Source organism: Dermacentor andersoni, chromosome 2, assembly GCF_023375885.2.
Source record: "Dermacentor andersoni chromosome 2, qqDerAnde1_hic_scaffold, whole genome shotgun sequence".
NCBI lineage: Eukaryota > Metazoa > Arthropoda > Arachnida > Ixodida > Ixodidae > Dermacentor > Dermacentor andersoni.
The window spans coordinates 58575833-58590776 of NC_092815.1; the positions used below are offsets into that span (position 1 = coordinate 58575833).

Sequence of the window (14944 nt, forward strand, 5' to 3'; positions counted from 1 at the left end):
CACCTAATTAATCTCTCACCGACACGCCAACGACAATAAAAAGGATCTGTCCCCAGATTTAGTTGCCTCATCACAGGTGCCAAGAATAAACGCAGGAAATAAGCTAGCTGTTTCGGTTTTTTCGAGCTAACCGTACCAAAAACTTGGGTTGGGTAGCCTTGAACCTGAATTGAACAGCAATTTTTTTTTCCCTGCGCCCGCTCTTCCTGTCTGTATTGTGAGAGAAACAAAGTTAAAAGTTTAAACTGCTGCCTGTGCTACCACGGTTTCCGTAACCAAAGGGCTTCGAATTCATCTTGATCACCTGGTTTTTTTTTTTTTTTAGGTGGGCTTATATCCAAGTATAACTGAGCGCCCTTGCACTACACACTTACCAGCCGGGATTCAATTCTACGACCTCGTTCTCAGTAACATGCGTGAAGTAGGCTGTAGCTCAAGAATCGCAACTCATTTTTTATTCTCATGCCACTCCCTATTTAGGAGAACTGTACAAGTACATGGCCGTGACTATCATTCCACGTGGTGCCACTAACATCCGCGTTGAAGACGACAGCCACAATGTACTGAGTAAGTAGTTTTTGCCCATGTTCTTCCCTTACTCTCGTTAGGGCTCTTTACTTCTTTTTCTTTTTTTTTGCGTGTGCGTTGACACCACCACGTAAACAGCACCTGAATCGATGTGTCGGCTCCTGGCGGTGTGCTCTATGTTGCAGCCCTGTGGGACCATTGGCCTAGCCGTTCGATCGTCCCAAACAAAGGCATCAGCAATAAGACAATTCGCTGGGAAACGCGAAAGCTGGGTGGAGGTACTTCGACCATTCTTGCCGGAGGTACGAGCTTCACTCACGAGATGGCCGAGAACGGGAGCGAAGCTCTCACAGCTGTCGGACCCACAATGAAACCGGTCACGCTTGCGGTAAGCAAACGTGCAACAACGCAGAACGCCTCTTTGTTTCGCATGGCGTGACTGTTCCCTCGGCGTTATCTGGCGTTTCCGCGAGCCTGTCGTTGCGTGTTGCATTCGCCCCCCCCCCCCCCCCCCTGTAATTCTTCATACTCACTCCAAATAATTTGCATAGCGCTTCGCGGAACAAGCAGCAAAAGGATGGCTTATTTTCAACAGCGCTGGCACAGCTATTCATTCTTGTTCTTCATTGTCTTGCGGCAAAAGAAATGGGCCTTTTTTTTTCTTTGCGTGGTATATTCATTGCCATGGCTATTCTTTTCGCTTTATTGAGCACTTATGTGTTAATTGCTTGTTCTTAAATCTCAGACAATGCGTTTATGGTTGCCGAAAATCTTCGCCCGGTCGTCTAGACTCTAGTATCAAATTTGCTGCATACTCTTGGAGAACTCAACTGAACTTCGCGCATTCACACATGTTTCTTTGGTTGCTCTTTAGTAAAGTGTTTCAGTTTACTGATATTTCATAAGCTTATTTCTGGCTCAAAATGTTTTGTTCAGTGAAGTACAATATTCCTATTGCGCTGCAAGTTTCTGTAATGTTACCTCATCAAGACTTTTCTTCCCCATTACATTGTAGGTTTACATGGTCAAGAAGGCTAATTCCAGCGTTCGCTACCAATACTGGGTTCCGAAGGAAGACAACAGATGGCGGAGCAGTGTTGTCGACCCTCCGAGTTACCTGATTCAGAAGGCCGCCGCCAATGCGCCGCCACCCACTGCAGAACACCACTTCCGGAGGGCTCGGCTCCATGCGGGACCACTCGAAGACAACGCCATTCCGTTCCTCACAGATCAAGTAACAAGCACAAGCACTAGCAGCACCGGTGGTGCGTCAGTGATCCCGACAAACAGGCACAAAGGAGGCAGTAAGTACCATTTCTCTTCTTACGTTTTTATTCACTCGCAATGCCTTGGCGATCTCCACCTCTCCTCATCGCAAGTTTTTTCTGTTAATGTGTTCTTTTACAGTAGTTAGAATAATCAAAGTCGGTAGTGGTGAACCCTGCGCTTGAAAATGCGATGTGAAAATTTAAGTAGAATTTTACCTAGTTCGAAAGGTAACAGCTACAGGCGTTGAAGACGAGCAGAGTAGTGGTAGTATTGCCCTTAAGAAAACACGTGCAGCGCTTCGGCGTTTTCAAGTATCTTTTTCTCACCGTATGACACCCACTGTCGTGCCTGACCTTTATTAGATCTGCTGCATCTGCTTTTACAATGATCTGGGTCTGCTGCAGAAGCATAGAAAACATGTGGAGCATCGGACTAGCAAAAAGCAGGACCATGGGAAAAGACATCACCGCATTGAAGCGAAAGGACCATGGTGTCCCATTATAACACGCTCAACTACGTAAGGAATAAAAGGACAAGGGAGAGAGAACAGAGCAAAGAAAGGAATTGACATATTTATGCAACAGAGCGACTAGGTAAAAAATCCCAGAACACGTCCCTGGGGCTGCTTGCACAATGTGTTTTATCCGTTGATATTTTGCCCATGGTTAAAAAAGACTCACGCATGTTGACAGTAAATTGCCGCACTGTAAAGTGCCGAGTTAAGATGGCAAATTGTCTTGCGCAAATGTCACTCCACAAAGTAGCCTCTTTTAGTTATTTTTTCTTGCTAACTAGCAGCGTCCAAGACAGTCACAAAGCATTTTTACATTGGTTATGTTGAGCGACAAATGATCTTTCAGCAGGTCTCAGTGTTTCAAAAAAGCATTTCTTCAGAGCCTCCTCGAAAAGCCTGTGGCGCAATAATAGTTTTATTAGCTCGCAGAACTTTGCTTCGTGATAGTATTTAGTAAAAATATCAAACATGCTCGTATAATAGTGTCCACTCTAGATGCTGCTTCATAACGTCAGACTCCATGAAGACGCATCACTTTAAGGTCATCAGAGAGAACGAACGATACTTCGGCAAGGGTTAAGTCAAAATAAATATAATCAAATCAAATTTATTTCAACATACAACTGACATTACTGCGAATACAACATTGCTGACAGTTACTGGGAAACGATCCCACGTTTTCGCATTACGCGTGCGATGCTCTTGTGCGATTCCCTTCCCTTTACACGTGCGAGCATCGCACGCATAATGCGAAGACGTGGGATCGTTCCCCACCTGCGGCAAGTTTTTTCATCCACTTTTGTTGCCATTAATTTATCATTTCTTTAATTCAATTAGTAAGCACAAGTAATTCCCCTGTGTTGTCCTTGGTGTCTTTGTTTGTTGGCTTCTTGTGATATGATTTAGAAGCGCTAGTGTGTTTTCTTTAGGGAAACGGGACTGATCGAAAAATGGTAGTTTGTGCGAACTTATGCGTTTGACCGGGCACTTAACCTAGTTAATCTCTCTGCCTTTCACCTCTTCTTTTTCACACGCAATTTTAACCGACCTCCACTGCGCAGTGCTCACGCCCTCAAGCGATAATTGGCCCTTTCTACTTGCGTAAGAAGCACACAGTAGTTTTGGCAACATTAAAGCCATGCGATGCGCTTGTTTTCGTTACGAAAATTGCTTGGCGGTGACTATTTTCTCGAGTGGAGTAACCTTTAGTCACATTTAGATCCAGAATCACTAAGCACACTTAAGTCCGTAAAACAGAGCAGCCGTTCGTGTGATGTTGACAGCAATAGAGCTAGCACCAGCTTGGTATCGCACGGCGTCATTTTTCTGCTCCCTAAAAATTCGGCTGTTTATTGTTGCGCAAACATAGCCTGCTCCGTAGTTACTCCGGTTAACCTGGCTAACTACGCAGCTTTTATTCCCCAAATTCCTCGTGTTTTTTATCCTGCATAAGCTAACTCACACGGATGTTTTTTTCCAGAAACAAGGCACAATCCAGGCAAGGAAAAGAAAAAGAACGGTAAGTGTGTCGTCGCAACGCTGCATATTTCACATATGACTCACGATAATTCAGAAACTCGCACGCGATGTTGAGCAGAATCCCTTCTTACTCCGGGGAAACTTCAAGTGCACTCACGCAGGACCTTACAAAGGTATACAGAGCCCATGCAGACATCCACAGACGCCTACATATAATCGACCCAGACGGTAAATTATGTTCACCCACGAAGGTTAAGCGGAGCAAAAGCGTCATTGCTGTGCAGGGTTCGGCTGGGCGTTGCTTTCACTCGCCGCTACGCACACCTCGTCGTCCAGTGGAACAGCCCCGATTGCGAACACTGTCACACGTCTGAAACTCTGGTACACATAGTGTGCGATTGCCCAGCATAGCTGGAGCGAAGGATGTTGGGTGATTTCTTAGCCAGCGTTACCAGGCAACCACCGTCGGAAGACGCTATTCTCGGCCCATGGCCTGACACTGCAACTTCAATGCAGACAACTAAAGCACTGTTGAAGTTCCTGCATGACACGAAACTACACGAGCGGCTCTATTAGGACCACCATCTAGTGTCCATAAGCACTAACCACTTATCAACATCCGTCCCCGTGCTTTCAATCCCTTTCCCTCTTCCCCAGCGCAGAGTACCAGACTAGAGCGCGCTAGCTCAGCTTGACCTCTGTTTTTCCTATCCATAAGAACTTTCCCTTTTGAACGAGTCTGTCGGGTCGAGACCGGTTACGGCACTGAAGGCCTTAAATGCGCTGCTTAAAGTTTAAGGTTTTGTGAATTGTGCGACCCAGCTTGAAAGCTGTAGCACGTTGGATAACGTCATCGTGCGCATTTTTTTTATTCATTCCCTTTACAGCATTCCCCAGCAAGGAGTAACCAGCTGATACTCACACTGGTTAACATCCCTTTCTTTTCCTCATTTTTCTCCTGCTTTTCTTTAGTGAAATAGTGACCACGCAAGTTATTGGAAGCTTTACATTTTTCTTTACCACAATGCCTCCATTGTGTCATAATTTGCCATCTTAAGTTGCAGTCACCCAAATAGATCACGTACTCGTGACGCCTGCAGCAGAAAGGATGTTCCATATCCGCCGCCTAGGTTTGTGAGTGGTGGCGCTAGGCAACATGGCCAGGGTTAGTTCTAGTAGTAAAACATGAATACACCAGAAAATTGATGGGAAAATGGCGCCGCGGTAGCTCAAATGCTAAGAGCATCGCACGCGTAATTCGAAGACGTGGGTTCATATCCCACCTGCGGTCAATTGTTTTTTCATACTCTTTCAATTCCATTTATTTATCATTTCTTTAATTCATTTAGTAAGTGCAAGTAATTTTCCCTATGTTGTCCTTGGTCTCTGTGTTTGTTGGCTTCTTATGATATGATTACTAAAGGAAAGAGAAAAGCAGAAGGCCGGGAGTATAACCAGAATAACCTCCGGTTGGCTAACCCTATATTGCAAAAACCAGCGTCTTCCAGTGTGAAACCAGCGCGCCTTTTGGCGCTGGGTCGCACTGGGTACGCTGCCACTCGCTGGGACTCACTGGGACACCAGTGAGAACGCTGGATAAGAGCAGGGTCACACTGGAAGAGACGCTGGTTCTACTGCCATGACGCTGGGGCGCACTGGTTTGTGCTGTACAGGCGCTGGTTCTCGCTGCATTTCGCTGGTTCGCACTGGAAACTGCGCTGGTTGTGTTTGTGCCGTGCTGGTTCCAGTACGCAAGGACGAGCGCTGCTGAATATTAAATGCTTTATACAATTTCATCGCTTGATACTAGTCTCTTGTCCTAAATAACGCTATATCTTGGGGTTTTAAAACCCTATTTCGTGTCACAGCTGGGAATAAAGGTGCGTGAGCGGTCCTGTTTATTCATGCACATTTGAAACTGAAAATCACTTTCGTTTCTTTTTTCATTTTCCCTTTTGACCGGACGGATAGCTAAATTCTTGAACGAAACCACGTAAACGCAGAGTACGCCGCGTTTTTTAGTAGTTCGCACGTAGCGTATGACTGGGAGCTGTGACCGTTGTCGCAGTGTTGTGGAGTGGACATGAAATTCAGAAGTCGTTCAGACGCTCGCGAACGGACCCCGAGTTCGAAGCCTATCGCTGACTGATATTATCGCACCGATAACAAAGCTGAGGTGCACTTCCACTTTCCCTATTGAACTAAAAAAAGTTCTGAGGCTCAAATACACACATTTTAGCTTTCGCCAGCTACCCGCGCCCAGATCGGTCCCCACCGAAGCTTAGGCCTAGCGTATCCGCCGAGTCCGTCCTCACGCTATCGGCGCGTCTAGGCTCAGGAATCAAGAAATCTAACAAGGATAAATCACTCTATATTTCAGCTTTCGCATCGGTGTTCTTAAATAAACAATTTTTTCATGTCTACAGTGCCAGCTCAAGAAGCGATGACCGCTGATGTGACGCGTCATAAACACAGGTATATGTGCTATCGCCGAAGGCTCCCAGCACTAGCATGCGCTTCTCTGACAAACATATATGACTAGACAGGAAATGGCTATCGAAATCGGCAGTAACAGCCCATACACCGTCCCGGGTCGGCGGTTCATTTAAGGCTTTTCTTCGAAGTTAAAATAGCAATCGCAAGTGAAAATCGATGTTGTGGCACTTCCAAGGATACTGCTGAATACGGACAGCAACTTTTTCTTTCTGGTACAGGCGTAACGATTAGTTGCTGGGCGGTAACACATCAACCATGCCTGTACGAGACATAGCTCTGCGAAACAAACTGCTTCTCGGCTTTGACATAGCAAATTATCCGTTTGTTACCGGCTGCTGGCGTGGCGTAGCGGTAACGTGCCTGACTTGAGTGAGATCTGTAGGTCGGACGATTGAATCCTGGTCGGAGCAGTTTTATTTTTACATTTCTTCTCTTTTTTTTATTGCGCTAGAACGCTCTTTGTTGCATTCTGTATTCAAAAAAATATATACGGCGTCCAGGCACCGCATATTTAACGCGCTAGAGCTGTTTTTCGCGCGAGTAGCCAGTGCCTCCCTGCACGCTGCGCCTTCTCAGCGCCCCAGCATCCAGCGCGCTGCACTGGGCCCATAATCCAGCGCGCTGGGTCCCAGTGGCACTGGGTTTTGCAATAGGGAATCTACACCCGGGGACGGGGAAAGGGGGAAAAATGACAGGGAGAGAGAGGAGGGAAGGAAAGAAGGAAATTAGCGGTGAGTTCGCTGACGCGCGTGGTCTAATAGTAAATGCACCAATAGTCACAGACGTTCACACAAGCCCGTCGTCCTCAAGAAGCACAACAGAGCCTTAACCGCTTTATGGGCTGACGAGCGATGGGGGCGGTGTTCCAAAAGCACCTGCACGGAAAGCGGCCGATTGTCCACTTTTTGGAGAGCGTTAGCAAGCTCTTGTCTTTATAGGGCATATCGTGGACAGTGGCACAACAGGTGGTCGATGTTTTCTTCGGTGCCGCAAACCTCACATGCAGCACTGTCGGTCATTCCATTTAATGTAGAGTATGCCTTTGTGATTAACGATCGGGCCCCTCAGTTCCGTTTCTTCTAGTTCTTATATATATAAATGACTCAGTTGAACGGCTTCCTACACTTCAGACATACTTTTTTTTTTCATTTTGACACTCCTACTGATAACATTAACAGCGCATCATTAAACGCAGATTTGGGCTACTTAAAGGCAACTCCGGTGATTTTCCCATGTCCACTGATCTCAAAAAAAATTTTAATATACGTTCTCCTTTGCACTCCGATTATCTGTGCCAAACTATATGGCTGCAAGTCATTTAGTTTTCCTGAAAATGAAATTTAAAGATTAGTTGCGTTTCTGACTCATGACTTTCTGCTAGCCACCCTGTGTTTGTGACATCAGAGATCAGACTACACCACCAGTGCCGCTGAAATCCTCGCCTAAATCGCCGCTGTCTAGTTCGGAAACTCTCTAAAAGTTCCGCGTCGTCAGGATACATCATCAGCTTCGCTTCCTCGGCGTTAGCGCCAAGTGTACTGCATGTTTAGCATGTTTACATTATTAAATTAGTTACAGTAGTTTACATTATGGTAGTGCAGCATATGACGTCATCGGCTCATCGTGCCGTCCCACGAATCGGCTACCCGTATCGGTTTTGGTATCTCGTTTAGTTATATAAAATTATTGATGAGTTTCTAAGCAAATTGAACCACCCTACCCTTGGCAGGATTGTCAATGCCATTAGAAAATGACGATATTCTGATATGGTAAAAAAAACGCCGGAGTTGCCCATTAAAAGGGCCCTCAACCACCGATCGGGCTTGGTGAAATAAGTCTACGGGTAGCATACGCTGCTGTGAACATCTCAGCCAAGTTTCGCTGTCATGCACGGTGCATGGAGCTCGCAAGCGGATCACGGAGTCACCTTTTTCTCAAACTCCCTTTTCAACAGAAGGCCCTGTCCTCACTCTCTTCTAGACGCACTATTTCGTCATTTCCTTAGACGGCTGCTATTGGCCGATAGCTGACACCAAGCTGCGGTTGGCTACATGGCGTGGATGCCACTGCCGCCGCGGGGTGCCGCCACGAGTCCACTGGTTAAGCGCACTGCGGCTCGCTGAGGAAAACCGCGTCTGGCTTATGCTTAGCGCGTCGTAGGCACCAAAGGCGAAAGTCGTGGCGTCTACGTTAACATCCAAAATGACATTTGAACTGCCCGCCACGGTGGCATTTAGAAGGCGGAGCGTTGTGGGCACGCCCCACTGCGCCGTAGCCTTCACAGTGCAAGGCAGCGAAGAAGGAACGGGAGCACAGCGGAAGCCATATTTGGTTGCCAATAACTCGGCTTCTGCTGAATGCAATGAAGTACTTTTTGCGACAAAGTGTTTATGAAATCGCCTATTTTCATTTCAAATACCTTTCTCCACTAAGATAATAAGTGGTTCGGGGCCCCTTTAACTTCATGGGCCATAGGGTATGTTTCTGGGTATGTGCATATATTACTGTTGATTCAAAAATGAGTATGTGCACTGTAAGACAACCGACACAGAATCCTTAACTAGATATGTGTCGTAATTCTCTGTACATACACCTGTCATCACTATTCCTACAAGCACCAAAGATTGCCGTCGTGCTCGTGACATCGATGTTTAGACGTCTCACACCGTGCATCCGCCTTATTTGGTGTTTGCATTTCGGCAAATCTTGTGAGCGGTGTAATGCATAAATATTGCATGAGAAAAATGTTGTCTTATGCAGTGCATAAACATTTTAACCATTTAATTAACCACTTCGCTAAAGCTTCGCTCCACATAATTCCGACATGTGAGTTGTATCTGCATAATTACTTTTAGTGCTACGCTGTCGTTGAACTAGACTGCAATTATCGAACGAACATGGTCAAACCATTTTCGACACTATAACTGCTGTTCGCAATAATCCTATATTTTTAGGTGATACCAAGTACAACGCTTGTTCGCTTTTATTGCAGGGAAGTGTCCGGTGTGCCATCGACCAAGAAACCAATTGCACCACTTTTGCAAGAGTGATGTTGGTAAGTCTGGGTCTCTGCAACACACGATACTATTGGGGACGTTTTTTGTCTTCGTTATTGTTTTCGAAAGACAACTGTTGAATTATGGCGTGGCATAGCGAATGCTTTCAGTTCATGCTTACATGTCAATCAAATCTACTTTGTCATATTTTTCGCTTGCCAACGTAGAGGTGCTCACGCAATTACTTGACATTCCTCAGTGCACTGCCTTTCTGCAAACCTCAACAAATCATTTCTTCTTCGTTTTTCTTTTTTTTTTTGCTATAGGATGTTGTCATGCTACGGTACGTTTGGTAATAGTTGCGAAAACATTTGAGCTAACACCTGAAGTGCCCACGATCGCGCACTATCCTAGATTCAAGCTTCCTCACGCCAGGCGCATCAAGAACAGACCTCGCACGCGCAGATGTTAGCAGTATTACTATAAGAATGGCATGGTTGCTGATAGTTTTGGCATTTTATTGCGAGTGCATTTGTATGGACGCTCGAGGCACATTCCCACCGTTGGGGCCGCGGCTGTTAGTCGTGCTCTCCGGAGCTTGAGCGGCTTGTTCAGGGTTCAGGGACGCGGATTGCATTTTTACTGCAATGATGATGAAGCAAAGCGCGCGCGCTGTCAACGCTATGCAACATAGCCTCAGCGGCCGAGCAAGTGCACAATTCTTCCTTTCACTTTTGGCATGAGCGTTATGAGCGGGCGAGCAATATAAGTACACTAGCGTCCTAGCTCAGCTCATGCGTGTATGCTCCGGCCTCAGCAGCAAACGTCAAGCTAACGTTATCTAACATTTAAATGGCCACCCGTCGGTCTCACTTCGTCCACCACCGAAGTGCGACGCTGGTAGCACCGCTGGCAGCGCTCATCCCGTGAGCATTGTGGGACACCTAGCAGGTGCCAGGGCGCTGTTCCTTCTGCCCAGCAGGGGCCCTCTTGCGTGCCGCATCGCGCCAACCTGTCGCCACCGTAGCTTAAGCGCTACGCTAAACCCTGCTATGGTCGTGATGGTTCATTCTTTGGGTGAAACTATCAGTTCTTTTGTTTTTTAGACGCCATCGACTGTGTTAATAAACTTCTATGTATATTGTTATTTATAAGAGTGTGCCAGCGAGGCTGATTTCCATCAATTAATTCCTCACAGTGCGGGAAAAAGCGCATCCATTAGTATCAAATTCTGATATAAGCAGGTTCATTCACGCAAAAGGCAAATTCGTGACGATGAGCAAAACGAGAATAAGGTAAAAGCGAGAGCCAATGTTTCGGCAAGTGGACTTGTCTTTTTCAAGACGACATATGCTTTCCTCGGCACAGTATATATAGGTAGGGTCTTCTAAAGGAGAGGGGTAAGGCGAATGGGTGAGGCAACGATCGAAGGCATGTTGGCAGCGAGGGTGTCGAATTGGAAATAAAGGGGTGCTATGCACACTGCCGGTGACACGGCCGTGTGTCAGCGGGCAGGTCAACGGCCGTATGCATAGCACTCCTTTATTATCTGCTCCACTCTCTCCCCTTCGGAAGAACTGTACCCATTTATAGTGTGCCGAGGAAAGCATATGTCGCCTTGAAAAAGACTGTCCACTTGTCGAAACGTTGGCTCCCGCTTTTACCTTGTTCTCGTTTTGCTCATCGTCTTGAATTTCCATCTCCCGCCTTCCCTGTGTTTTCCCAGCAAATTCGCATGTTGTATATAGCCTTGTGGCTATCCCTGCACTTAAAATTGTTAATTCACTCAATTTGTAGGCCTAGTTCAATTCCTTTCCCTGCTTGGCACAGGGCAGATAGCTATTTTATAGTAAGGTTATATTCGGCCATTGCTAGTATTTGTCGTCATGAATGCTACTCTCGGCAGCTTTTTTATATTTTATTGAGTAACAATGCAGCTAAACAGCTTCTTTCCAACCGTCATAGCCTACCTTGAGTTCATTCTTCGCACACATCATTAGTAAAACTTAAGACGCTATTAATAGAACTAAAACGTGGAAATCACACACTGTCACAACTGAAGTCCCCTATGAAGCAAAGCTCCGGCTCCTTTTGCTACCAGTGCTCTTATCGCCTCTAAAAAGAGTCAGTGTATGCGTCTGCATATGTGTATGATAATATATATTTTAACAGGCTACGTTTTAAAGGAAGTGGGTGGAGAGGGAAGAAAGGTCACCGGTTCTTCTTAAACCTCTAGGAAATCGACTGGCAGAGTGTAGCGGAAGTGACATGAAGGATGGTTGATTTACGCTCATAATTGCTGCTTTCGTAGTACACGAATGCTAGCCACCAATCATCGAAAACTCGACAGGTGGTGCACTTTGTTACACTAGAAATGCGTCGGGAAAGCAAAGTCCCGCACATGAAAACTACAGAATTGCCTAGTTGCATTCGGTTTATAGCTGGCAAAAAAATCGCAGCATACCAACAAGCAGAAGCATTCGAAGAAGGTTCCTGTAGGGTTTAAGACCCGCCGCAATGGCGTAGAAACTATGGCGTTCTACTGCTGAGCAGATCACTGTTTTTGATTCCTCGCCGCAGTGGTGGCCGCGTTTCGATGGAGCCGAAAGAAAAAAAAAAACGCTCGTGTACTTGGATTTAGGCGCTCGGTAAAGAATCCCAGGTGGTTGAAATCAATTCAGAGCCCTTCATCACGGCGTCTGTCACACCTCCAATTTTTTCTTTGGGACGCTAAACCCCTAGTATTAATCTAGGAGCAGCATGCCTGTTACAGTGCTGAGGGATTCAATGGCGATTATCGGCCCGTAATCAGGACAGCAATTTGTGCACCACCGGTGGCTGCTGGGGGGGACACCGAGCTGATGTATTGCGGTAGACGATGAAAGTTGCGGCTTTTGTGACACATTGTAACATTTGACCGCCTCTGCCCCACCCCTCCTCCCCACGCCCTCCTTTGCTTTGTTTTGAAGGAAGTCTGATTCCATAGCGTTTGAATCGCTGAGAACATGGCACTGCTACAATCTCAACCTCTCGCTGATCTCTCTGTTGTGGGGTCGACGTAGCATCGCTGAGACACGAGCAGAGGAGTGTTATAGACACAAGTTTTGAACTTCCCTGTCGTGACACAGGCGATACGGCTGCAACGTTAAAAGTTGCGCAAATAAATTGCTTCTTCCGCTCGCAAAGGCTTGCGCGAGGGCGCTGTCGATGAGTTGATGCAAAGTTTCTGCACTCGTTCTCGGTCCTGGACCAAGTCTACTTAGCTTGAGTCAAATTTACAATGAACATGAAGCTCGGCTCGTGGCCGCGTGACCTCGCCTCTCGTTTGTATAGAATGCCGCATGTGTGCTTCTGCGATACCTGAAGGTAACTCAGATAAGTGCCCTGCTATAAAAAAAGTCGTGCCTTCTCTCTAAGGCATCCAAATAATAGAGGTACACAGAAAGATGGAGAATTAAAGAAATTGGCAGTGGTCAAACAGGAGATGCCACGCCCATGTCGAAGCATCAAGTCCAGCGACATTCGCTGTTCGATCGCTGTTCCCTTGGCCATGTACTTTGTGATAACTGGGCCCTTTTCTTTTTTGCTTGGTCATTCCCCTTCCCAGGTGGAAGATAGCCAGGTGCACAGTGTAGTTAACGTCTGTCTGCGTTCCTCTCTAAGCTGCCTGTATGTTGGAAGTATAATTTCCTCCGGCGCGTACTTTTAACGACATCGGTGCTTCTGCGCAGTGATTCAAGCCACCGTGTTGTCGGCGGATTTCGTGGAAGGCTATGTGCGCTACGACGTAGCCGTGGCCGAGTCCTACCGCAACCTGGTAAACCTGCAGCAGCGCGAGTACCTGTGGGCGCGTGACCGCCGCTGCGCGTGCCCCAGGCTGCGCGTGGGACGAGAGTACGTGGTCATGGCGCGCGAGCAGCGGAACTTAGCCAACAAGGAGTCCAAGCTGGTCGTCGACTCCAAGTCGTTCGTGCGCCGTTTCACCGAACGCCGGCATCGTCAGCTCTCGAGACTGCGCAAGCTCCAGGGTCGGAAGTGCAACTTGACCACGTGAACTTTGACTCATTTCTCCTGGACGCAACGCTATGCACTGGACATGAATGTGCCGCGAAGCAGAACGCGACGATGGTTAGTGAGAAACAGCCGCGAGCAAAGAGTGACTCCGGGTGAACAACATGTGGGATAATTTGTCCAGGCTAGCTGCTTGTACAGACTGGAAGCACAGAGACTGTGTGCCTGCGGGCCATTGACACGGTAAATGGAATGCTGTGAACCATTGATGAGATATACTGAATTCCCGAAGCCGCCGTACAGAGTAGTAGTGTTGGCACCCATTAAGGGTATCGGCTGACTAACTTGAACGTTACTGACCAGCATTCTGTGCGTGACAAGGCACCTAAAGAGGAACCATTCCTGTTCGCTAACTCAGCATCGACATTCAAACATCGACACGAGACGAGCGATATCGCAGTGTGCATTCTTTCACCGGTTTACTCTCGCTCTGCCATGTTTTCAGGTGTTCACCTACAACTAAAAGGGTTTTGTCATATTTCTTCTGGCAGACAATCGTTAACGAAAGCGCCAGCGATAAAAATGAACTTCTTTGCATATTCGTGGCGAGTTTCGTTTTGAGCAGTAAGGCCTATTCATTGTTTAAATTATATCGTTTATTGTAAACATTTTTGTAGACAGTGTTGTACCCTCGAGCCACCTGTTATCGAGTCATCTGCCTTCCTCGGGGATGGTGTTCAGTACTGATAGAAATCCTATAGCAGGGTTTCTTTGTCTTCATATCAATGTTACTACACCAAAGACATATTTTTGTCGCGCTGATGTTCACTAAAGTACACAATGTTAACTCGTTTCGCACGCAAAGCAAGCATTTACATGACGAACGTGCTGTTGCTATGATTCCATTTTTTGTGGTGAATTACTGTGTTGTACCTCGCATTGTTCTTGATGTTCTCAAGATTTATCTGCGCAACTGTTTTGTCATGAACCTTTGCAGTCTTTTTTTTTTAGTACCTGCAAATCGAATGTGAACACCAGTAGTATACCTTAGCCACTTGTTCCTTTATTTATTGATCTCCTTGCTTAACCTTACACAAGTCACCCACTTTGTGGAATGTTTTGATACCTTTCTATTCTTCTATGTCTCTATTATTGAAAATTGTATGCGTCACGGTGTTTGTTCTTCGCCGCTCCTTGTACAAAAACGTACACACGTTTGTGCGAAAACTACGCCTTCGTTTTCCAAGAAAAAAAGAAAGAAAAACCAGTGTTGTTTGTCTGTATTTTACAGCAGTTTCACTGCACACGCTATCCGATAGATTTAGCCGCTTACAGCAGTATCTTTGCTTTAGGTCCTACATTAACGTTAGCGCTGGACAGTGACGTCATCGTGGCAGACGAAAAACTTGCAGAATTTCAGAACCTTTCTTTTTTTTAGCCCAACTTCCACATTATAAATGAAGAAAAGAAAGCTTATTGTTTTGGCAACTGTCGACGCGCGTCGCGCTGAATGCAGTCTCATAATTTTCTCCTTGAAAGCATGATCATCCGTTCTTGCTAATTCAGCCGTTAATATTTCCAGAAATAAATTGCCACATTGATGGAAAACAAGGTGAAGCTAGGGCATAATACACCAAGCAATCTGAACATA

The 14944-nt window shown here is 46.3% G+C and overlaps 1 protein-coding gene across 6 annotated transcripts in view; it reads left to right on the forward strand.

Annotated features, from left to right (window-relative positions):
• Positions 1-14560, forward strand: part of LOC126542251 (ADAMTS-like protein 5) — a 220320-nt gene extending 205760 nt beyond the window's left edge. For all 6 annotated transcript variants that reach the window (XM_055077122.2, XM_055077124.2, XM_055077120.2 and 3 more), the window contains 6 exons: positions 481-567; positions 714-916; positions 1544-1832; positions 3792-3830; positions 9279-9341; positions 13014-14560. In XM_055077122.2, the coding sequence (XP_054933097.1) occupies positions 481-567; positions 714-916; positions 1544-1832; positions 3792-3830; positions 9279-9341; positions 13014-13336 (1004 nt within the window). In that variant the 3' untranslated portion in view covers positions 13337-14560. The remainder of the gene's footprint in view (positions 1-480; positions 568-713; positions 917-1543; positions 1833-3791; positions 3831-9278; positions 9342-13013) is intronic.
• Positions 14561-14944: the final 384 nt, after the last annotated feature.